This window comes from Synchiropus splendidus, chromosome 17 (assembly GCF_027744825.2).
Source record: "Synchiropus splendidus isolate RoL2022-P1 chromosome 17, RoL_Sspl_1.0, whole genome shotgun sequence".
NCBI lineage: Eukaryota > Metazoa > Chordata > Actinopteri > Syngnathiformes > Callionymidae > Synchiropus > Synchiropus splendidus.
The window spans coordinates 15,623,069-15,644,474 of NC_071350.1; the positions used below are offsets into that span (position 1 = coordinate 15,623,069).

At 42.0% G+C, this 21,406-nt stretch overlaps 1 protein-coding gene across 7 annotated transcripts in view; it reads left to right on the forward strand.

Moving 5' to 3' along the window:
• aff4 (AF4/FMR2 family, member 4) overlaps positions 1–21,406 on the forward strand; it is a 32,337-nt gene that overhangs the window by 3,087 nt on the left and 7,844 nt on the right. The window contains exons 1-12 of one of the 7 annotated variants that reach the window (XM_053848146.1): positions 5,999–6,259; positions 12,868–12,997; positions 15,838–16,626; positions 16,870–16,908; positions 17,049–17,135; positions 18,058–18,085; positions 18,158–18,221; positions 18,426–18,518; positions 19,060–19,204; positions 19,654–20,401; positions 20,481–20,620; positions 21,207–21,292. In XM_053848146.1, the coding sequence (XP_053704121.1) occupies positions 6,243–6,259; positions 12,868–12,997; positions 15,838–16,626; positions 16,870–16,908; positions 17,049–17,135; positions 18,058–18,085; positions 18,158–18,221; positions 18,426–18,518; positions 19,060–19,204; positions 19,654–20,401; positions 20,481–20,620; positions 21,207–21,292 (2,366 nt within the window). In that variant the 5' untranslated portion in view covers positions 5,999–6,242. Of the gene's footprint in view, positions 1–5,996; positions 6,260–12,867; positions 12,998–13,690; positions 14,187–15,837; positions 16,627–16,869; positions 16,909–17,048; positions 17,136–18,057; positions 18,086–18,157; positions 18,222–18,425; positions 18,519–19,059; positions 19,205–19,653; positions 20,402–20,480; positions 20,621–21,206; positions 21,293–21,406 lie in introns of those variants that run through there. The other 6 variants (XM_053848147.1, XM_053848148.1, XM_053848149.1 and 3 more) reach the window with 6 other exon arrangements.

Below are 21,406 nucleotides of genomic sequence, written 5' to 3' on the forward strand. Positions count from 1 at the left end.
CTGGGGAAGTCCACCAGGAGCTAAATGTAGAATTTGAACTGAGGGCTCCTTTCTAACCGCCACTATTGCATCACCATTTTGTGAATTTCCCTTATGATTGAAAAGATGTCATCTGGTCTCATGAAAATATTGGCATGTCCCTTTGATACGGTTCTAATGCAGACAGTGAGGCTTCCTGTTCCTGCTTGCTGACCAGGGTCACCACGTTCAATGGGTGGGACTAATGGTATGACATTGTTGAAGTTTATTTGTACCACTGCTGGTGCCACGCCGTAGCCTAAAGGGTTGCCTGTAGGCGATCGTTCAGGAATGCAGATGGATGGTGAAGTCAGTGGGCTGAGGATGGAATCATCCATTTGTTGTTGTTACCTTATGACCTCTTGCAACGTGACCAAAGGCAGCAACACGGTACGATGTGCAGTCAAATTAGCCCGGAATATAATGCTCTACAACTTCTGGTGAATGTCAACTTTTATTGATCATGATTGTTTCGAGGCCAGAGGCATCAGACATCACTTAAAATGCGTTGATGATAACATTGTTTGAGTGCACAAGTCGTGAGTTATGGCTTTGCGTCATAAAAATGTGCTGTGTCAGTGTGTGTTTCAGTACAAAGTTATGCATTTGTTCTTCGGTGGCGTCAGAGCCGGCTTGGGATATGATTGAATGGGATCTGTGAAACCTGCTTTAATAAAATGAGCGTGAATCTTGGCTTAAGACTAATCTCCAGCTTTGTTCCAGGTGCACATGCAAGGGTACCAGTCAAAGCCTTGTCCCCAAGACAAGAGCAAAGTGTCTGTCCTCAGCTAACACCTGCAAGTTTCTCATCAAATCTGATTTGCCTCACAAAGGAAAGTCTGTTACATGACTTGCTCCTATCAAATCATCCTCTCCTAATTAGCTCATCTAATCAGACATCTGCAGCTCTTTCTTTTAAATCGCTCTTTTAAATCCATCTGCGGACTGGTCTCTGCTCTGTCTGTCTCCTTCGGAGCTGTCCCTATAAGATACGTCAGGATGTTTTCACAGATCTGTGTGGTGATACGTTGCTCTGTTGTGTTGACCTGCTTTCTTTTGGAGACGTTTCCCATGTGGCTTTGGTGCTTTGCATGCAAACAAACAACAATTGACAACAAAAGGATCAGTAACAAGCATGGAAGCCCCTGAAATTTGGGTATAGCTAAATAAGAAGCGTGTAGAGCATGTGATATGCCCTTGTGTATTTTATACTGCCTAGTACGCCCTTGAATAAAACCATATAAACCATTGGCAATTCTAGCGAATTTATGACTGTTAGGAGCTGCAAAACAAAAAATAGGTCCAACCCATCCAACTGAGTCACTGACTAGAGTACAGCATGTGATGATCATGCACCGAGTGCACGTGAGAGGCCCAAACTGTCACCTTACTCAACAGCTGTCCTCACCAGCCTGAGTTCGCAAGGCTTCTACTTCCTGCTAAAGGTGTAGAAAATGCCAGCTAATATTGGGGAAGTCTGAAGAAATTGTCAATTAAATCAGTCGTAGTGTTTTCCAGTAAATGTCAGATCTACCTTTAGAAGGCCTCTGTGGAGCCAGATAGTTACCTTGTAAGAAGAACAGCGATCCCCATTTGAAAATGTGTGTTTTGATTGTATGTATTTTTGGTCTGCTGTACGTTACTATGTTTCTATTTTCTGCTTGTTGCCAGCGTTAAATTTAACCCTGAATGTTCCCCGAGGTAATAGCACTTTGGAAAACTAGCTCTCAGCAGACTATTAATATTCATCTGGTGGTTTATTGTTTCACCCCTCTTGTTGTTTGCACGTGTGCTCGTTTTGTTGCAATAAATATGCATAAGAGCTGTTATTTGAGTAGGTTGTGCCACGTTTGTGCCATTATTAAACCCAGAAGGTGGTAAAATGACTGCTACTCAGGAACAATTGATACATGCTTTGAGTGGTTAATGGCTCATTAGCTATAAGTGCGTGTGTGTCTTGTGTCAAGCTATTATCTGATCAAACCCGCTCACAGTGGCACTTGATGAAAATGGCAAGCAAGGGGGAGCATTATGACTGTTTTTGTGTCTAGTACTGAAAATTGTGGTGATGAAAATAACAATGTAGTTGTCAAATACATTTGTCCGATTTGTGATTAACGAAACACTCCTTTTGGGTCCTGTCTTCTCTATATTTATAGCTACAATAATGTGTTATTTAAACAGTAGTTTTTAATATTTTATTAGTGACGTGATGAGATCAAGTCGGTGGAGTTGGACTTATTTATATTTAGTTGGACTTGAGAGATATCGTTGATAGGTTTAATTACTTAAATTCTTCATATAGTAATCAACAAATACGTTAAAATCAAATGTCAAAATGAAGTCACAGGTACTGTCTTCGGTTTACTCTCGGATGCACGGTCTCTTCAAGGTTGTAATTTCTTCCAATAGTCTGGAGAGTTTTCTCTGTGCTCTCTATGTATCTAGAAGAATGCGTTGTCAGACTGTGCCATCCAACTACTACCTAAAGAACACACTTAATTGACTGTATTTTTTTTTCAGCTAAATGGACCAAGAGTTGACATTGTTGCGCCTCATACATTGTCATTGTCAAAGTAATTGGTGATCTCAGTTGTAATTTATATGTCAAATGAATGGCTTGCTGTGTGAATGAATCCTGCTTCCATTTTCCTCCTAAAATTACATTTTTACGCCTCTCTTCATGTGTGCTAACATCGTAGCAACTCGGTACAGGCCTCTCAGCAGTACCTTCAAAACCCCTTTGAGACCATTTTGTGTAAGCCATGCTTGCCCATGAAAAGCTCCAATCCACTCAAAAGTGTAGTGAGCATGTAGAAATGCGCTGACTCAAAGCAGAAAGTTGGCATTGTCCATTGTCAGAAATCTCGTCAAAGGCCGGATCAGTGAGAAGTGAGGGCCTTTGACAATTTGGGTGTGCACAATGAAGAGGATGAGTGACGCAGGTTCTTTGAAAGCTTTGCCAAATAATTGAGGGTTTTGTGTCATGGTCCATGTGAACCTCACTGAGAGGAAAAAAAATCCTTCTGAACATTTAGTTACTTGTGCCAAAACTCAGAACCAGAGCAGTATGTCTTGGGGAACTTGCAGGATTTGTTGGTCTAGTCTGAATGCTTCGCTGTTTGGATTGTTTATTAACCTTTGTGAAGATCGTGAATGAATAATTATTCATCCACAAACTCTAGATTGTTGTTGTTTGAATACTTGTCCTATTTTGCAAGTGGCATGTGAGCTGGAAATACAGAAGTATTTTGGCATCCTGTTGTGGAATTTTCTTGACATGAAGATTCCTAAATTAAATCTCTTCGTATCACGTTGCCTGACAATGTTTCGGTTAAGGCACACCTGCTGGTTGTAGACGTTTCCTCAAAGAGTCTCTTGAAATGTTTGAAAGCTTCCTGGATGAGAGCTGGCCCTTTGGTTAACATGCCAATCAACACTAAGCCCTGTTTTGATATGTAAATGTTGCTAATCTGTGGAGAGTTGAGAAGCCTCTTCTTAATTAAATGGCCAAGAATCCTCACTTTATTTTTATTGTGTGACGCGAACATACTAACGCTTGTTTGGGTTTTAATTCAATGGTGATTTTTTTTTTTGCCTGGGACCTTGCAGTGGTCTCTTCTCGCTCTCCTCCTCCAACAGCTGTTTAAGTGAGGCCGGTTTTCCACCACTGAATGGGCTCTCCTTCGGAATGCCTACAGTCAGCATGTTTTGTTTCATCAGCTCCAAGGGTGGTGGCACCAGTGGTCCATCTGCACCCATTACAGCTTCATACATGTGTGGGGACCCTTTCATGATGGCTGAAGACAAAACCTGGTTTTGTTATCCACAAATATTTGAATGTAATCTGAGCTTTGATTTGACCTTTGATTTCTTAACTGTAACTGTTGGAGTACTGTAACCATGACATCTTTATTTGCTTAACTGAGTATATTGAACAGAACTGGATATAAAACTGACTGTCGGAACTGATGTCCACACAGACAATGGTAAAAACGTACTGTGTAATTTAATGTGTTCGATGGTGACTTGAGATTGGCTACACATGTTTAGGTATCTTAAGAATCATCTCTTTGTTTTGTGTGTTCACGAGGCTTCCAAAATTTCCAAAATCAAATGTGAATATATCGCTAAATGGATTACACAGATTGCGTACCATCTAAAACAAACTTAACAAAATTATTCTCATGCCTTTGAAATAAACATACAGCACATTCTTTATTGTAATAAAATGTGCAGCACAAAGTCTAATGGGGACCGATGATTCAATGAAAAATATCTTAAATACAGCAAGAAGAAAACACTTATGAGGAATAAGGAAGTAATGGTGAGTCCACTGAATCAGAATGGAGGCTGGGTTTTGTTTCACTAAAGCTCCTGAATGATAATGTGTGACTGCAGAAAGACCCGGAACAACCCTGTGACCTGCTGAAGCGTCACTAATTGTGTAGTGTGCTTGTGGTTGGCTTGTAGGAGACATATAGAGAAAAAAAGAGGTCTTGATGTGATCAAGATGCGAAATGACACGTTGAGACTTGAGATTTTAGTGTGGACATCTGTGGAACCTAGAAATTAGGGTTCCAAATGTATGTAAATAAGTATACACACATGCAAAGTGGAATGGTTCCTGTTGTGTACAGTGTCCTCCGCTCGTGTGTAAAAGTGTCTCTTTACCGACATGATGTTGAAATCTCTGAATCAACGTAGCTTGTGGTTAGATGGCAGCACTACGTGACTTTTTGCGCTTCCTGTGAATAACTATTGCGCCATGCTTGAAGTTTCAGAATGTGTCATGTGTGGCTGATGAAAATGTCTGCCCTGTGCCTTTCAACGAGTGGAGGAAATTGCACACTGTCCCTTTAACAGGCTGCACTGGTGCTTGGCCCTGTGCTCAGGGGGGAGTCATCGGGGGAGGGAGCTTGTTGTCGGAAAGGCGAACTCTGGTTGGCTCAGCCTCGGTGAGAGGTGTGACATCACAAGCAGGAGAGGTCCTGTGGTGTAAAATAACATCTCCTTATATGGGACGAGGCGGACAGTTCCATTCTGGAGCAGAGGTGAGGTTTGTTTCCAAACGCTCCTTCAGGGTTTTTAGTATGTTTACATGGAGAGTCAACAACATTATGCAGCTCAACCGTTTCAACTCACTATAAGAACAAGTACAGGTTATTTCTTTACTACTTAAAAGCACTCGATATGAGTCACATTTTGTGCAGATGTGTCTAGAAAGGAAAATGATCATTATATTTAAAGAAGATGATGCAGATATAAACTTCTGTGATGTGTCACCTGGTTTTGCCATGTAACACGATCAGCCTCTGCCGTCTTGCACCTCGCTGTTTGGTAAAACCGACGGTGGTACCAAATTAAACGGCAGTTTAAAGAACACACCTACTTATCTTCTTTAATTGCAGGTGTGGTTCAAAGTAATTAAACTACTTAACTACAGTAAGAAGTCACTCCATTCAAAATTCTTTGCTTAGTAGTCCACTTAACTGGACAACATAAACACATGGATGGCACATGTAAAGATGGTCAAAATGTGATACATTCGGGGGAAAGCAGCAGCTTTGTGAATCGTATTTTGTACAATGCTGCTGTTCAGATATTTCAAACTTACTTTGTTTAAAGCTTTATCAAGTTGTCTGAGAGCAACAAACACATTTGGAGAAAGAGTTATGTTTTTGGGTGTGTTAGAGATGATTAACTAATCATGAACTCTCCCTAAGAATTATGTCTATTTGTTTCATTAATGGTCAAGTCATAATGGCTCATGATATACTGGGACTGAGTAGTCTGCTAATTATATTAGCTAAGGCAAATCTTGTGTTTACTCTCGGCTGAACTCTCACACTCCGTTCCACTCCTCTACCCCCGACCTCTTCTCGCCTTCCTTCGACTCCTCTAATGCAAACGAAAACAAAAGCCAGCAGCTCCTGGTAGCATGCGGCCACCCCCGCAGTTTGCCGCTGTGGTACCTCCCGTGTGGAGCAGTCGCCTCCCCTCCCTGAGTCAAATTTGTCTCTACTCCAAGGAAATACTGTACCCTTTGAGAATGAGGCAAGAAAGTGTTCCACACTTTCAGATGGAGTCTACCAGATGCAGATCACTGGAATAGAATTGACAATAGCAAGGGAGGGAGTTGAGGAAGGCATGGCAAGATTACTTCTGAATCCCTGAGAGATCCTGTGAACCCTCCTCCTTCCAATGTCTCACTGGTTGGGGCCATGGCCTCTCAGTCAGGGTAAGAACTACAGAACTTGTTGGCTGAGTCACTTCTTTCTCTCCTCTCGTTGTCTTGTCAGATAAACCCTCTCGTTTTTGTTTGTAATATCTCTGAGTAGTCCAGAAAAAAATCACCTTTCTTTGGCTTCATCTCCTTCTTGTTCAGAAGACGTGGCCTGGCTGTTATGGGAGGAATAGTCAAGACACAGATGAACTGATTAATGTGGGTACAGAGTGAACTGTCTCTTTACAGACTCTGACCTTTTCACAGTCTGCTCTTGAGTCATTGTAATAATCTGAGACACTCATTATGAACTGCCGTGGATCACAGAATGTGTACAGTGCACCTCTGGTGGTTGACCTAAAGTTATCAAGTATTAGCTTTGATAGTTATGAATCTGTCTTGCACTCCTCATGGGAAGTACAAAACAACATTTCCGATGCTTCCTGCAACCTGGGGCATAATGGCTTTGCTTGTAGTGACTTAGTTGATGTTGTGGTCCTCAGTGGGGACAGTGTGGTGCGCTGCTCATCATGGTAATTGTAGAGTTCATGCTATTATTGTTGTATTTTTCTATGACATTGCTCTTCCAGAAGAGGAGTCATTAAACGTGCAAAAAGTGTTCTCATGGAAGTAGATGGCGTTCAGACGTCATTATGACCTGTGATGTTCTCCATACCGCTATGTAAACAAGTTGGTTTTAGATACGTCCAGTCTGATAGAAACTCATTGACAAACCTTTATCTCTTGCAATAGTACTGAGTAAATTCTTTTTCACTTACAGATTAGAACAACAGTTGGGTTTAACTGGTCTTCTTAGACCAAATGAGGGAATTGACTTTTCATTATGGTGGGAATGTGGCTGGTATCTACCACCACAAATGAATAAATCCACATGCCAGCATCCAGATGCCATAACTGTCCAACTTCAACTGAAGAACGATCACTGTAGTATAGCTGAACAACACCTGACGTTTCTTCCCAAGCTGGACATACTTTTTACAAGATATATTTTAAGCAGGTAGAACAGCTTATTTATTTAGAAGTGGAAGGTGATTCCATCAATGTTGAACATATTTAGTCTGCAGAAAGCATCCTTTAAAACTCCTAATAAACACTTATTTGGCATGAACCTCATTATTTAAAATGCATCATGATTCTTGGATACAGGATTTTTCAATATTATGATTCAGTTTTATCTAAGAACATTGAAAGAACAAACTCTTTTCAAACTTTTCAATTGATTTATTTAGCAATCTTTTTATTATCCTGACTGCTACATACGTACGCTTTTGCTTGACAACCTTACTTACTGTTTATGTTGCAAAAAAAAGTTGTTTGTTTCCAACTCACTCAAGACATGCTAGCTTGCAATGCAGCTCACGCTGTCACTGAAAACATGAGGTACAAATTGCTTTTCATTAATGAGGGCACAAAAATATATATTTTATTTAAACAAAAACAAAAAAAAAAAGATTCACCTTGCATTGTATGTTGGATTATGGCATTACATTGTGGTATCAATATCTTTTGATACCTCTTATGAACAGCAGGAAAGGAAACTGGAAGCTGTGTCGTCACTGAAAGATAAGATAAGATGGACGTGCGACTGCTCAGTATAGACTTAGGACATAGTGTGATGCAAACGCAATCCAGAACACGTGTCTTGATAACATCTTTTGTAAAGTCAAAGAAAATGTCAGATCTTCTTGTAGATCGGAAGATTCCGGTTTGTAAGTTGTCGAAAGTTGTTTGCATCGCTTGTGCTGTCTGATTCGATGTGCAGTATTCCTCAGCTTAAATCAAACTGAACCTGATCCTTTGTAACATGAACATTTCTAACCTTAAAGTTGTAACAAATTTTGTGAAAAATGAGTAGCATGCTGATTTTGATAAAAATGTATGACACTAAAGATGGTCTTCTTCATCATTGTGTTCAGGTTTCACTATTAACATGGAATGTGTCTTTTTAATTTTGACTACAGAGGCAGCGATTGAGTCTATTTCTGTACCCCATTTTCATCACCCAAATCATCATCATCTTTCCAGTTCCACTTTAATTCCTTTAGTATATTTATTGTTTATTCAACATTGGTCCGATTTGAGTCCTACACTATGATCACCTACCAATAATAATAATTATTATTATTTGATTGATAATTCTGTTCATGATGGTCATTATAATTCTCCCTCTAATGTCTAATGTCCATGTCAAGACCACCTTCACCACCGTTGAGTCACGCCCCGCATCATATTTGAAGAAGGGATGAACTGTGTCAACCTCAAATTCCTTTTCTGTGAAACATTCATTCTGCTTGATCATAACCAACTTGTGTCTGTTTACATTTGGGGAGTGGCAGTCACAGAAGAGTCCACTGCAAGTAGCCTTCAGGGCATTGAAGAGCTGATACAATCATGGATTAAAAAGTTTGCTGCTGTCGTAGCGTAATTATTTAGGGGGGGAGCGGAAGTTAAACAGAAATGGGTCATAAGCTAAACTGAAAACCTGAAAGACAAGACTGGCAAAGACAGAAGTGTTGCATTAATATTTTGCTAGTCATCTTTTATTTATTATGAAAACGTCTGAGCCTCTTTAAAATAAATTGTTCTGCTTTTTGTAGTTTTTATGGCTACAAAATAAAGCAAGGACACCATTTTACTCGCCAGGTTTAGTTTGCAGTAATGATTGAATGTGTCTGTGCCAAGTGTTGGCTATGAAATCAGACTTTTTCCCTCGGCTACAATTTTTCTTTCATTTAATGTCTGAATTTCACAGCCGCTGTTGATGATATACTGTACTCTATACAGTACATACATATACAACAGACCAGTCTCTAAAACAACAAGAGTGGCCTCTAATTCTGAAACTAAAAATAGTCTGGTGCCAGAAGCCCTAAACACTGACATAATGGCGCAGCGTTGTCGGAACGAGTAGCAGACAATTGAGCGTCTCTGTCTGATGAACCTCTTTAGTGCTGCGTGACTGGGTGTAACCCCGGTTTAACTAATAAAAACCAACAGAGAGGCTCAATTAAGCGAGCAAAATGGACACGGGCAGTATTTGCAATGGAGTCTGTGCCCGAGGCGCTTGGTCGTTAAGAGCTGTGCTAACAGTGGGCTGTTTGCACATTAAGCTCTGAAACTGACATTGACTCCCTCATTTACATTTACATGCAGTAGAGGGATATTGAATGTTACTTTGGAGGTTGAGCTCAAGAGAGGAAATGGGAGTTCCAAAGAGTAGCATGTCAAGACAGAGCAAAGATGCAAGATTGTTTTGTATTTTCACTTCCACTCTGCACAGTTAGTGACATCTCATTTGTACTGCTGACAGGTGGCATCGATTCACAGATGATTTCAGTTTGACCAAAAGTGAATGGTCAACAAAATGTTGATTTTGAAAGTTCTGATCTAATATGCCAATTTCTGGTTGTTTATCTGTTTCAGAATCTAATTTAAGTGATGCTGGAAGACATAGATCAGAAACTATTTGCTTTACTCTCCAAAGTCATTGCATAAATATACTTGTGCTGAAAGTGCTGTCCATGTCTGCGGAGCGGATGCCAAACCTAGGTTCATTTCCCGGGAAACGTCACGCCAAGTACGAGTTGCTTTTCGACTGTATACTGTAGAATTGCCCAGCTTGAGGAAACTTCAGCATTAAGAGAAACCCTGTACACGCTGAGAAAGAGCTTCCCAACATGTCAGACCACAAGTTGTATTCCAACATAGGATATGATTTTGGTTCCACCCCAGGACTTTAGTATTAAGACTGGTGGAAACTGAAATTGGGGTTGAGTCACTGTTATTGGAGCTTAAAAGTGGAACTGAACACACACTGTTTGCTGGCATTGTTGAAGATGTGAAATGGCTTTCCAAGTTTTCTTCATGTCTTATTAAAAGGAATGTGAAGTAGAAATTCCCACTGTGACCTGCCCTTTACAACACCCTTTATTTTCATGTTTGCTCTGCACACACTGTCCTCTGGAGGCTGATTAAAACCTGAGTGACAAGTCAAGTCTCAGTCACTCACTTGGTGGTTACAGGGGAAGATCGTCATCATTTAAATCATTATCTTCCTGTGTATTTTACTACTGTAATGGCTAACACTGACGACAGCATTGGTTGTGAAGGCTGCAGGTCCTATTTCCTCTGGCCATCCGTGCAAGGATTGGGCCCAAGTAGGCCGCTGCACTGCGTCTAGACAAACCTAAGCCTATTAGTGACGACTTTCACCTCAGTTCATCTCCACCAGTTCCTCTCCTTCTGCGGCCTAACTACAATGAGCTTTGAAAAAGTGCGTGATCAGCACTATGACCACTGAGGTAAATACATACAGTGTGAGTTTAAGTGACGAAATGAGGCTTGACACGAAGGGTGAAAGGAACGTCAGTGTAGGACAGAATGTAGAGTAAGACTGTATCCATCACTTGTTCTGAAGACATTACAGCGACACCACCATGTCACCAGGGAAAGCAAAGTACGGGCCTCTTAACCCAAGCTTTTGCCCTTACAGCCAGATGCCACAATGGATAGAGGGACTAAATACCATTGCTCATGCCACCATTGCTCATGATAGCTTTCATCTTGTCTCTCATTCTCTTCCACAGCAGCTCAACTGTCATGTTTGAGTGAAAGCACTTAAAAACGCCTCAGCTGTCTACAGCATTCCTTTTAGATTTAGGTTTTTAAAGATAATGATTCTTTCCAGAAAGAGAGAAGGTACGTGCCAAGGTTGCACTTTGATATCCTGGAATTTACCTAGCTCTAAGGCCCAAGATAATTCCAATATAAACCACTAAACAAATTACGCAGACTGGGGTGAACTGGATTCTGATCAAATTCATTGCAATGCATCTTGCTTTATGGTGGTGATCGGCCAGCTTTATGGAATAGCCCTTTCCTCAAATGACAAACACAGCAAGATTGTTTCAAGTATTTAAAATGCCATTCAAGGAAGTTATGTCATGTAGAAATGTGTATACTACTATCATTCTTCAGATGCAATGTGCCTTTGATGGCTTCTATTCTTCCTTGCTCAATTATATGCGAGTGCTCATATGAGTCATTAAACCTGCTGAATAATTCAGGTAGTTGATAATTTGCTGTGTTTTACTGCCTCACAGGGCTTTTGTTTGCCACTGTCACAGTTGTGTAACGTTGGATATTCCCTCGTCGTCATACTGCTTCGCACTGATAATTTATAGCTCATGAAGATCCAGTCAGACACCTGTTAAGAGTGGGTGGTAGAGGTCTTGTATATTGAGTCATCTAGCTGTGCAGAAAGCATCTCAGCACTGACATGTACATCTCGTTGTTTCTGTCTTTTTTTTTTAAAACGCTGTCCACGTTTTTATTGTTTGCATTTACCCACATCACACCACCTGACGTCAGGCCTGATTTGGGTCGCCAGCGGGTCACAGCTTGGTGACAGTCAGCGCGGATCAGACTTAAATCGCTGGCAGAAGCCCACGGCTGCTGTTTACTGTCAACTCCATGCCTTGCTATTTATAAAACCGTTTTTTGTGGGATTACTTTTTGTGAACTCTTGAGGTCTTTTTGGCTGGTAAACCATGAAAGTGCGTCACCATCGGGACACTTGCTGCAGACAATCGTGTCATACACAGTATAGGAGACAACAATGGTTGTTTTCACATCAACCATTTTGAGATAACTAGTATATTACTAATAAGTACATTGTGGAATAAATACAATTCCTGAAACACTGGAAATGACATGCCAATACCCTGTTTTTGAACACACTAACCTCCAGCCCGAATGCCACAGTGTTTGGCTGCCCGGCAATGACGTTCGAGACTGTATGGTTCCAAGACAAAAGAGAAAAAAGAGAAGTGTGAGTTGCCTGCAGGTTAATTTGTGGGTGTGTGAGAATTAGAGAGAGTGCCAGGATTCTCAGACTCATAGCTTCATTTCACCAATGGCCAGAACAAAATAATGTAAAAAAAACTGTCCCATTATTAGAGTAATATTTAGTATTTCTGCCATTAGCACACTGTCAAATGCATGTGGTGTCCAAAAACGTATTCATGCTAGTGTTTATTTGACCGATTCATTGAAGTTGGTGCAGCTATTGAGAGCTATTCTACACAGAGTTAAAAAATAAAACTTCAGATAATCGATTTGGGCATTTTATGAAATTATATCAGGCCATTTTTTTTTTTTTTATACCACCCCAATTGCTTTCTCCAACTTAATACATGCTTCGTCGCAGTTCAGAACTGTAGCTTAATGAATGTAGTCGGATATAAATACGTTGCTGTTGAACATCCTGTCTGTCCTGTTTGTCTCCTTCTGTTTTTGCCTGCGCTGGTCTCACTGGACGTTACTGCAGTCTGCACTTTTATTGCACACTGCACAATGGAGACATATATATTGCAGAAGAAGCAGTTTTTTTGCAGTGTCACTTTAGTGCATGTGAAATAGCTGTAGCACACTGTTGTGCAGCCTACACAAGCCACGTGTCTCTGACATCGTTCTAATCCTCAAATGCTATTTATATAAGTATTTTTCATTCAGATTTTTTCAATTTCAGTAGCTGTGTCATTATGCAATATTGGAAGTTCACTAAGGTACTCTTTCTTGTTTTTTGTTTTTGTTTTTTTTAGCAACATGAACAGTGAGGACCGGAATGTGCTCCGACTGAAAGAAAGAGAAAGGAGAAATCAAGAAATCCTGCAGGGAGGAGGAGAGGCGTTTTCAGCAAATTCCCCACTCTTCCCTGAACCTTACAAAGTGGTAGGTTTGTTCACCTCGCATTCACGTTGCACAATTATGATAATGCACTCCGGTGGGGATCCCCTCTCGACTGTGGGAGCACCCACCAACACAGCTTTGTTTGTACTCTCTGTCGTTGGCTTCATCCCCTCTGTTTGTCTCTTCAATGGAATGGATTTTTTTTTTAACTTGCGTTCAGTGTGTGAATGAATGAGCCACGATAAGAGGAATTAAAAAGGGTTCGGATAGTGTTTGGAATGTGCTTAAATAGTTGATAATCTATTATTATAAGCAGGTGATTATGAGTTAAATTCATAAAGGATTATTATTTTATTATTTTATTTATTTTATTATTATTGATATCATCAGAATATGTCCATGAATGACTGTAACAAATGATGTTTTGATGTCAGACTTATCTATATATGCTTTATCCTAACTATGTGCCCATGAAAGCCATACATTTTATTGTTTTAGTCGCTACTTGAAACTGCTAGTTTATAAAGCACACAGGAGCAGAGCTAGGTCAAGTGCTCTCTACTGTCACCTTCAGGAGACTCCTGTTATATGTGTGCTTGTCTTGTGAAGTGCAGCACACATCATTAAACATTATACATCCTTTGGTTTAAAATCTTTTCCTAGAAGCAATGTGTGCTGAGGGTCTTAATAAAGTATGCTGCTGGAGCAGGGAACTACTTGTTATACCGCTGTGGAAGGGCTCTCTACTGACCCCTCCAGGCGCCCTTTGCGATCAGCCCCATATTAATGTTCATTTAGATGGCTCATCAGAGGCCTGAGGTTTTTTCCATGACATCAGATAGGCCATGAGGACTGTTGTGATTTTAAAGACGTACCCTGCTGCTTAAGCTGTGATGTAATTGGCAGCGAGTTCCACATGACATCACCCCGCTTTTCTTTAATATTTCTTCACTGCCTGCTTAATATGAAAGGCGATTTAAAGGCTGCTTGTTTTCCGCCGGCTTGGTTGAAACTCTAGTAAATAAAGTCCGTCCCGCACTCTCCTAAGGACACACAAACTCCAGATGAAGGCTAGTTGCAAAGAGGATTTGGCTTCTCGGGACCGCTCTGATCTTTCCCACTAACCAGATTTCAGCAGTTGTAAGTGGCTCTTCTTCCTGAGCTGGTGGTGGCTGTTAAAGCAGCAGAGTGGAATGTGTACTGACAGTTACGGATAGAAAGTGGACCAGAGGTGAGTGATGATGAGCGCTGCCCTCTGCTGTGGCCTATAATTAAGACCAAGGTCGTAGGAGACTTTGAAAGTAGGACAGATGCTTATGAAAGCTGTAAACCTCAGTGTGTTCAACCCGTTGAAAACAAGCACATGTGCTGAATCTTGGAATCACGAGCGATTTCTACGTTTTCTGTCTCTTGTCTTCCGCTCGTCTGGCTCTTATGTAAGCAGCGTTTTTTACCCCTCCCCTCTGTCATGCTTCACTAAGTGGAAGTTTGCTGTGATCGGTGCTGAAGGCCGTGTGTGCTCACAGCTGTGGCCTCCAGATGTAGTCCAGTGCTCTTTTAAGGTGCCTGGAAAACACACACACACACACACACACACACACACACATACACACACACACACACACACACACACACACACACACACACACATACGGGGATCATACTTTCTTCGACCCTTTTCCCTTTTCTTCTCACCCACTCATCCATAGACAGACGCACACAACCAAGTGTGCGCACATCTCATTTTCTGTCTCTCACAGCCATCGTTTCTTAAACACATGCGATCACGGTGTCTTACACATACACATTGTATTACTATACACAGTTTATAGGCACTATCTCTACTGCGTCATACAGACTTACAGTCGTTCTCCATAGTACTCTTGCTATACATACTGCTCTCGCATCATACTCTCACACAGACTACTGCACTCACCCGTACTACCCACATTCCCTGTGTTTGATCTCCTGAACAGCTATCAAGACATTTTAATTCCTGGATGTTTTGGAAGTAAATATTCTTAAAATATGCAGGAGGGAAGTTGAGATGAAGGAGGTAGGCCAACACTTTGCTTTAGGCAAAAATATTGTTTTGTTGGAGTAGTTCGAAAGCTGTGAGAGGTCAGCAACTCCCAATGAGATGAAAGTGCCTTTGCTTTCCTCTGTGATCTATTCATGTGCGGCTGTAACTCATATTTGCAAAGAATGGTTCCTTGATGGCAGGAAAAACACTGCTTGAAGACCAAAGGAAGCATGTTCAACTTTTATCACCCTTGTCACCGCTCGCAACAAACAACAGTTTTTGAAACATGAAAAGGATTCCTGAGAGGTTATAAATTGTGGTAGTTTTCTTGGGCAAAAAAAAATTAGGCCTAATGTAGAGAATGTGTCGACCCACCATATAGAAGATTTGACCTTGTGACCTTGCAAAATGTCCAGCCGAAATCAATCCAACTAATGCTTTGAATTGTAACTTGTAATCTCTCACTCTTTTGTGTCAACGAAAAAGAAAAAAAACTTGACAGACATAATGTGAAAAGGGCAACAGCTACTGTGGGCAACAACTAAAAATGCACTTGCATGGCACAAGCATCCACATGGTCACAAGCCACACAGTTCTTGAATCACAGGACTGCGTCGCTGATATCTGCAGCCTCATAGGAATTGACAGAGGAGAAAGCTGAAGGTTGTCGGTTCAAGGTTGATTCATTGCAAACTGGAGTGGAATGCAGATTGGAAAGTCATCTGTTATTTGCATTTCATACTGTGTTACATCTGGCTGGTTTATCATTTGCTATAGGTAATAAGGTCATAATTCTTTAGATCGTGGTGAGAGTTTGTTGAGGATTTTTTTTAACCTGTCTTCTTTTTTGTGTTTGCAGTCCAGCAAAGAAGATAAACTCTCAAGCCGCATCCAGAGCATGCTGGGCAATTACGACGAGATGAAAGAGCCGATTGGTGACTCTCTTCCCAAACTGACAAACAAACCTTCGAACAGCTCGTCTTCCTCTGAGGAGAAGTCCGGCCCACCTCTTTTTGGTCCGGACCAGCGTCGTGTTGGTGGCAGCAGCCAGAGCAGTAAGTGGACTCCCGTTGGCCCCGCAGCTGGAGGATCCTCATCCCAGTCCCAAAAACGCTCAGGACTTCAGAGTGCGCACAATAGCCAAAGGGGTTCTGGTGGCAGCAGCAGTAGCCAAAGACACGGAGGAGAGGTGCGGGATAAGAAATCCAGCAAACACAGTGGCGGCTCCGAACACTCTAAGTCTCACACGTCGAGTCCAGCCAAGGGCTCGCTAGGTTCCTCCAGCAGTAACAGCCACTCACGGAGCTCCCTGTCGGCTGAGCAGCCCCACAGCAAGGAGCGCTATCGCTCCAAGTCCCCGCGAGACCGAGAGGCCAACTGGGACTCGCCCTCACGGGTACACACCTCCTTCCCTAGTGGACAGCACTCGAGTCAGGCCTTCCCTCCTTCGCTCATGTCCAAGCCCAGCTCCATGCTGCAGAAGCCCACCGCTTATGTCCGGCCTATGGACGGCCAAGAAACAGCGGAACCCAAGAGTTCGCAAGCAGAAAGCTACAGCGGGCAGTCGCACAGCAGCACCATGGGAGAGATGAAGTCAAATGGCAAAGCTTCGCTCACCAAACTCAAGATCCCATCGCAGCCTGTGGAGGTACAGATTTTTGTGATGCTCATTTTCAGGTTAAACCCAGTCACTCAAGCAGTGCTGTGAGACATAGCTTCAGGTTGAGTCGCTGTGTGAGTGCAAGTATTCAAAAGAGCTGTTGTGCATGATGCACAGCAACCGTCTTCGCTGAACTTGCTCATAAAATTCCAACAGAATGACTCATGTTACTGAAAATGGAAACTCATGTCCATTATGAACACGTGCTAAGTGTGGCTCCTCTGTCTTTAGGGATCCGGTGACGCCAACTGTGTTGATGAGATTCTAAAGGTGCGTATGAAATGCTCCTTTTTTTTTCCTCGCTCAGAGACATGATGAGTCGACGGAGCAAACACTATGTTTCTATCACACCTTGAAATTCAGCTTCACATTTCTGTCTTTTTCCATGTGCATGTTTTTCCTCTTTTCAGGAAATGACTCAGTCGTGGCCCCCTCCACTGACAGCCATACACACCCCCTGCAAGACTGAGCCCTCCAAGTTTCCGTTCTCAACCAAGGTTGGAGTCCCACTGTTGATTCAGACACTCAGTCGTCATGAAAATAATCATATATGAAATATAGTTTTGATGAGATTATGAGGGTCAGATTATTCTATTGAACACAAATCAATATATTACTTGAAACTTTGGAAGCTTGTAACAGCATGAGTGGTTAGCATTTACTAAAATTGCTGTTACAGTTACTGAACATGATGAAGTAAACTGAAGCAACTGACTTTCTAGAAAAGTGCTGATGTTTTTGATGAGTTCCTTTTTTCAGGAAAGCAGTTGCAAAATAATGAGAGTTGAATTATCTGTGGCTGTTTCCTCTATGCTTGTCAGAAAATATCATTAATCTAATTCAAAGAGGGGTATTACTGTGTCATTATCTTATATATGTTGCATGCATGTGCATTATTTGTCTCGCTCATTTCTTATAATATATTTATTTAGATTAATTACTATGCTTTTCTCACAGCATTTTACATAAATATTCTGTTGCAAGGTGAAAAGGTTTCATTTTTGTTGTTTGTATTTGATGTCTTCGCCACTCATTAGCTCTTGCACTGACAGAGGCCAAAACCTGAAAAATTTTAATATTTTAAAATCTCAAGTGTATTGCTAAAGTGTTACACCGCAATTTTACGCCCCACTCGATCAGTGATTTCCTGTAACGTATAAATAAATGAAGAAGATTACTCATGTGTCAAATGTTTGTGTAGCTGTCGAAAAGCTCTTAATCCTAAAAATACGTTCAAGATTCAAAGCTTTTGGTTACATCTGTTGATATGATTATTGGATGTTTTATATTAAATTTGGCTAATTTAAATCCATAATTCACATCCAGCTGATTATAGCAGTCAAGACCATATGATGAATGAGATAAATTTGAGTTGATTGATGCCTTGTATTTAATACACATCAATGTTTTATCTCTTAGGACTCTCATCCTTTTCAAAGTGGACACAGTAAGTATTCAAGATCATAGGATTGACTTCAAAACGCATGTAGTAAGTACTCACTAAGTTTGCTTGTTACAGAGCGAGGAAGTTCTTCCAAAAGCTCCAGCAGCCACCAGTCGAAAGCCTGCGACGACCAGCCGACGTAAGTCCCTCTCCTCCTCTGTCTTTTTTCCCCAGATTAATGCAAAAGAAAGCTGAGTATTACAGCAACAAAGTAATCTAAAATTACCAGACGTGCACAAAAAGCTTTCTAGACTCCAGCTGGCAACTTCAAAATGCAGCAATTACGCTGCTGTAATAAAATAAGTAGACTTTAAGATTAAATTGTTTACTTGCTGTATCTCAGTAGGCTGGAAGATGACCTCAAGCTAAGCAGCAGCGAGGACAGTGATGGTGAACAGGACTCTGCCAAGAATGCCTCGAGAATCACATCAGCAAGGTAGAGCGCGGTTAATTGATTTTTAATAGTTGACTATCTTTGTTATCTAGACCTTAGAGTAGAGCTGCCCTGGTGAGAAACACACTGCCATGTTGTTGATCATCCACTCATAAGTTGCTCATCTCATGTCGGACATTTCCGCTCTGTATGCAGTTCAGGGTCAGTCCATCTGCTTGACAGGGTCATTCGCAAGAAACCAATGTTGGGTGCATTATCAGTGCTGATGATTGAATCGCAATAAGCTCAACAAGGAAACAAAAAATTCAATGTGTCATAGTTTGTCATTATGTTAAAGTTGCTGCCTGGGAAGATGCCTATGTATAATAGCAGGTTAGTTCATCGGTGGGTAGAAACAGAATAATTAGTGGTATTCACAAGCTGACAGAGTTGTCGCCTGTTGTGAACTGTGGTCATTGGAGCGTGTTAAAGATTAGTAGACTGCAGCTGACAAGTCAACGATTCTGCAGCTTTGTGTTGCCAGGTGTTTGTAGTGAAATCGCTCCCTACAGCTAACAGTGTTCGACTCTCTTCTGTGTGACAGCAATAACAGCGAAGGACCGGAGCAGCCGAGGGACGACTCCAGCAGCCACAGCGGCTCCGAGAGCAGCTCGGGTTCAGACAGCGAGAGCGAAAGCAGCACGACGGACAGCGAGGCCAACGAGCCCCCAAGGCCCGCCTCTCCTGAAGTAATGACATAACCACGTCCAGACCGAGGGGTCATGTTGTGTGAACATGCTACGACTGTTCATGTATTTTCCTTAAGTTAGCGCACACTTCTGCCCCGACAGTTTTGAATAGGATCGCACAACAGTTGATCTGTCCAGTCATCAGTCTCAGGAAAAAACATAATTCCGTGAACAGTTGAAAATGAGGCAGAACTGTTGATTGTAGTAGAACATAAATGTATAGTTATAGTTACAGTAATGAACTCAATCAAGTCATAGAAATTACCATAACCATTATTTGTATGGTTGGCAAAGAGATGTTGAGCTTCATCAGGACAAGAGCGAATGGTAGTATATTATAATTGATTATCAAGCGCCGAATCATGTGATGTGTTTTCTTTAGACAAAAAGAGGTTGAGCTAAGCCCTTTATTGCTTATCTAATGTTTGTGTTTCGGCTTTGCCTTTTAGCCTGAACAGCCTATGGCCAACAAGTGGCAGCTGGACAACTGGTTCAAGAAGACCAAATTCTCTCCGGCGTCTCCGTTGGACAATAACAATGTTCCCACTAAATGCAAGAAGGAAGGCAGAGAAAACAGCTCAGGACGCAGCTATAGTAGCCAAGGTGGGGGGTCCAAGGATTCCTCCACGCCAACGCCATGCCGAGACCTCCGGGCGGCTCAGAAGGGCGAGAGCGGCAGAGGTCGACAAAAATTCCCAGCCCAGAGTGAAAGTAGCACAGGGAACCGGCGGCCCGTGGGTAAGAAACAGCCCAAAAAGTCTGAAAAGGTTCCGGTGGTGGAGGAACCCAAGGGCGGGCTGAGAGTGGAGAGCGAGCCGGCGCAGGAGATTCCTCACCGGCCCAAAGCTGCGACAAAGGGTCCTCGTAAGCCCAGCATCAAGAAGGAACCCAAATCATCTCCGCGACCCACTGCCGCAGCTGTCACCGCCACCACTGACAAACGCAAAAACAAGGCGCCAACCAAGACCTCCCCCAAGTCTCGGCAGTTTGTCGACACAGACTCTTCCTCGTCAGACTCAGAAGGCAACGATAGCATCCCGTCGTCATCGCAGACGCCCAAATACAGCGAGAGCATCCGGACCCCTGTGTGTGTATTCTCACCCATGGAAGAGAAGGAGCTGCTGTCGCCACTCAGTGACCCGGACGAACGGTATCCTTCAAGACCACCACCACAGCAGGTCCTGCTGGTCAAGATAGGTCCGTCCACATCACAAAGCCACTGCTCTCTTCAGACATTCCGACATCAGGTTAAACTTCTGTTTGGTCTTCCTGTCAGATCTCAGCTTGTTGTCGCGGATTCCGGGACGACCGTACAAAGACTTGGCCGAGATAAAAGTGGAGCGGGAGGACTCTCTGGACCGGGACAGCAAGCAGAGCTCAGAAAAAACTTCCAGCAAGAACAAGCGGAAACACAAGGTGAAACCTCTTCCCCTTAGTTTTAATTCATTTTAAAGTGCGATAAAACGTTATTATATAAAATATGACTATTATTATTATTATTATTATTATTAGAAACGTTTTTTTCCCCCTTCAATGACCGCTTGAGCTTACTATTTTAATTGAGTTGAAAATTATTGAATAATTAAAAAAATGTTTTTAGAATGCACAACAAATAGATTCATTTTGGATGGTTCACTACTTAATAATTGTAAGAGCAATTTAAATTGATGAATTATGTCGGAGAGATAGGATCTGGAACCAGTATATCAGAGGGACAGCAGGCCAAAGAGGAGACTTATGGACGTGGTGAAGGAGGACATGAGGTTTGTAGGTTTGAGAGAAGAGGAAGCAGAGGACAGGGTGAGATGGAGGAAGATGGTCTGCTGTGGCCACCCCTGAAGGGAGAAGCCCAAAGAGAAAGAAGCCTTTGTTCTTCCCACAATGGGGAAATTCAAAATGATAAATGGTGAAACAAATGGAGACTTAAAGCGTGATGGCGGACCAGCCTGCTAATACATTGATGATACTATCGGTTATTTTGTTCGATCTTGTGTCTCTTCAGAACGACGAGGAAAGCACAAAGCCTGAGAGCAAGCGAAGCAAGCTGGAGGAGAAATCCCAGTCTCATCATAAAAGCAGCAGTAAAGAGTGAGTATCCTTGTTATCTGCCGCAGTGAAACCTCGCTGGACTTTTTTCAGTACATTTATGAGACCAAAGTGAGATAAGCGTGAGCGGAAACGCTCTCTTCAGAACCAGTGAAT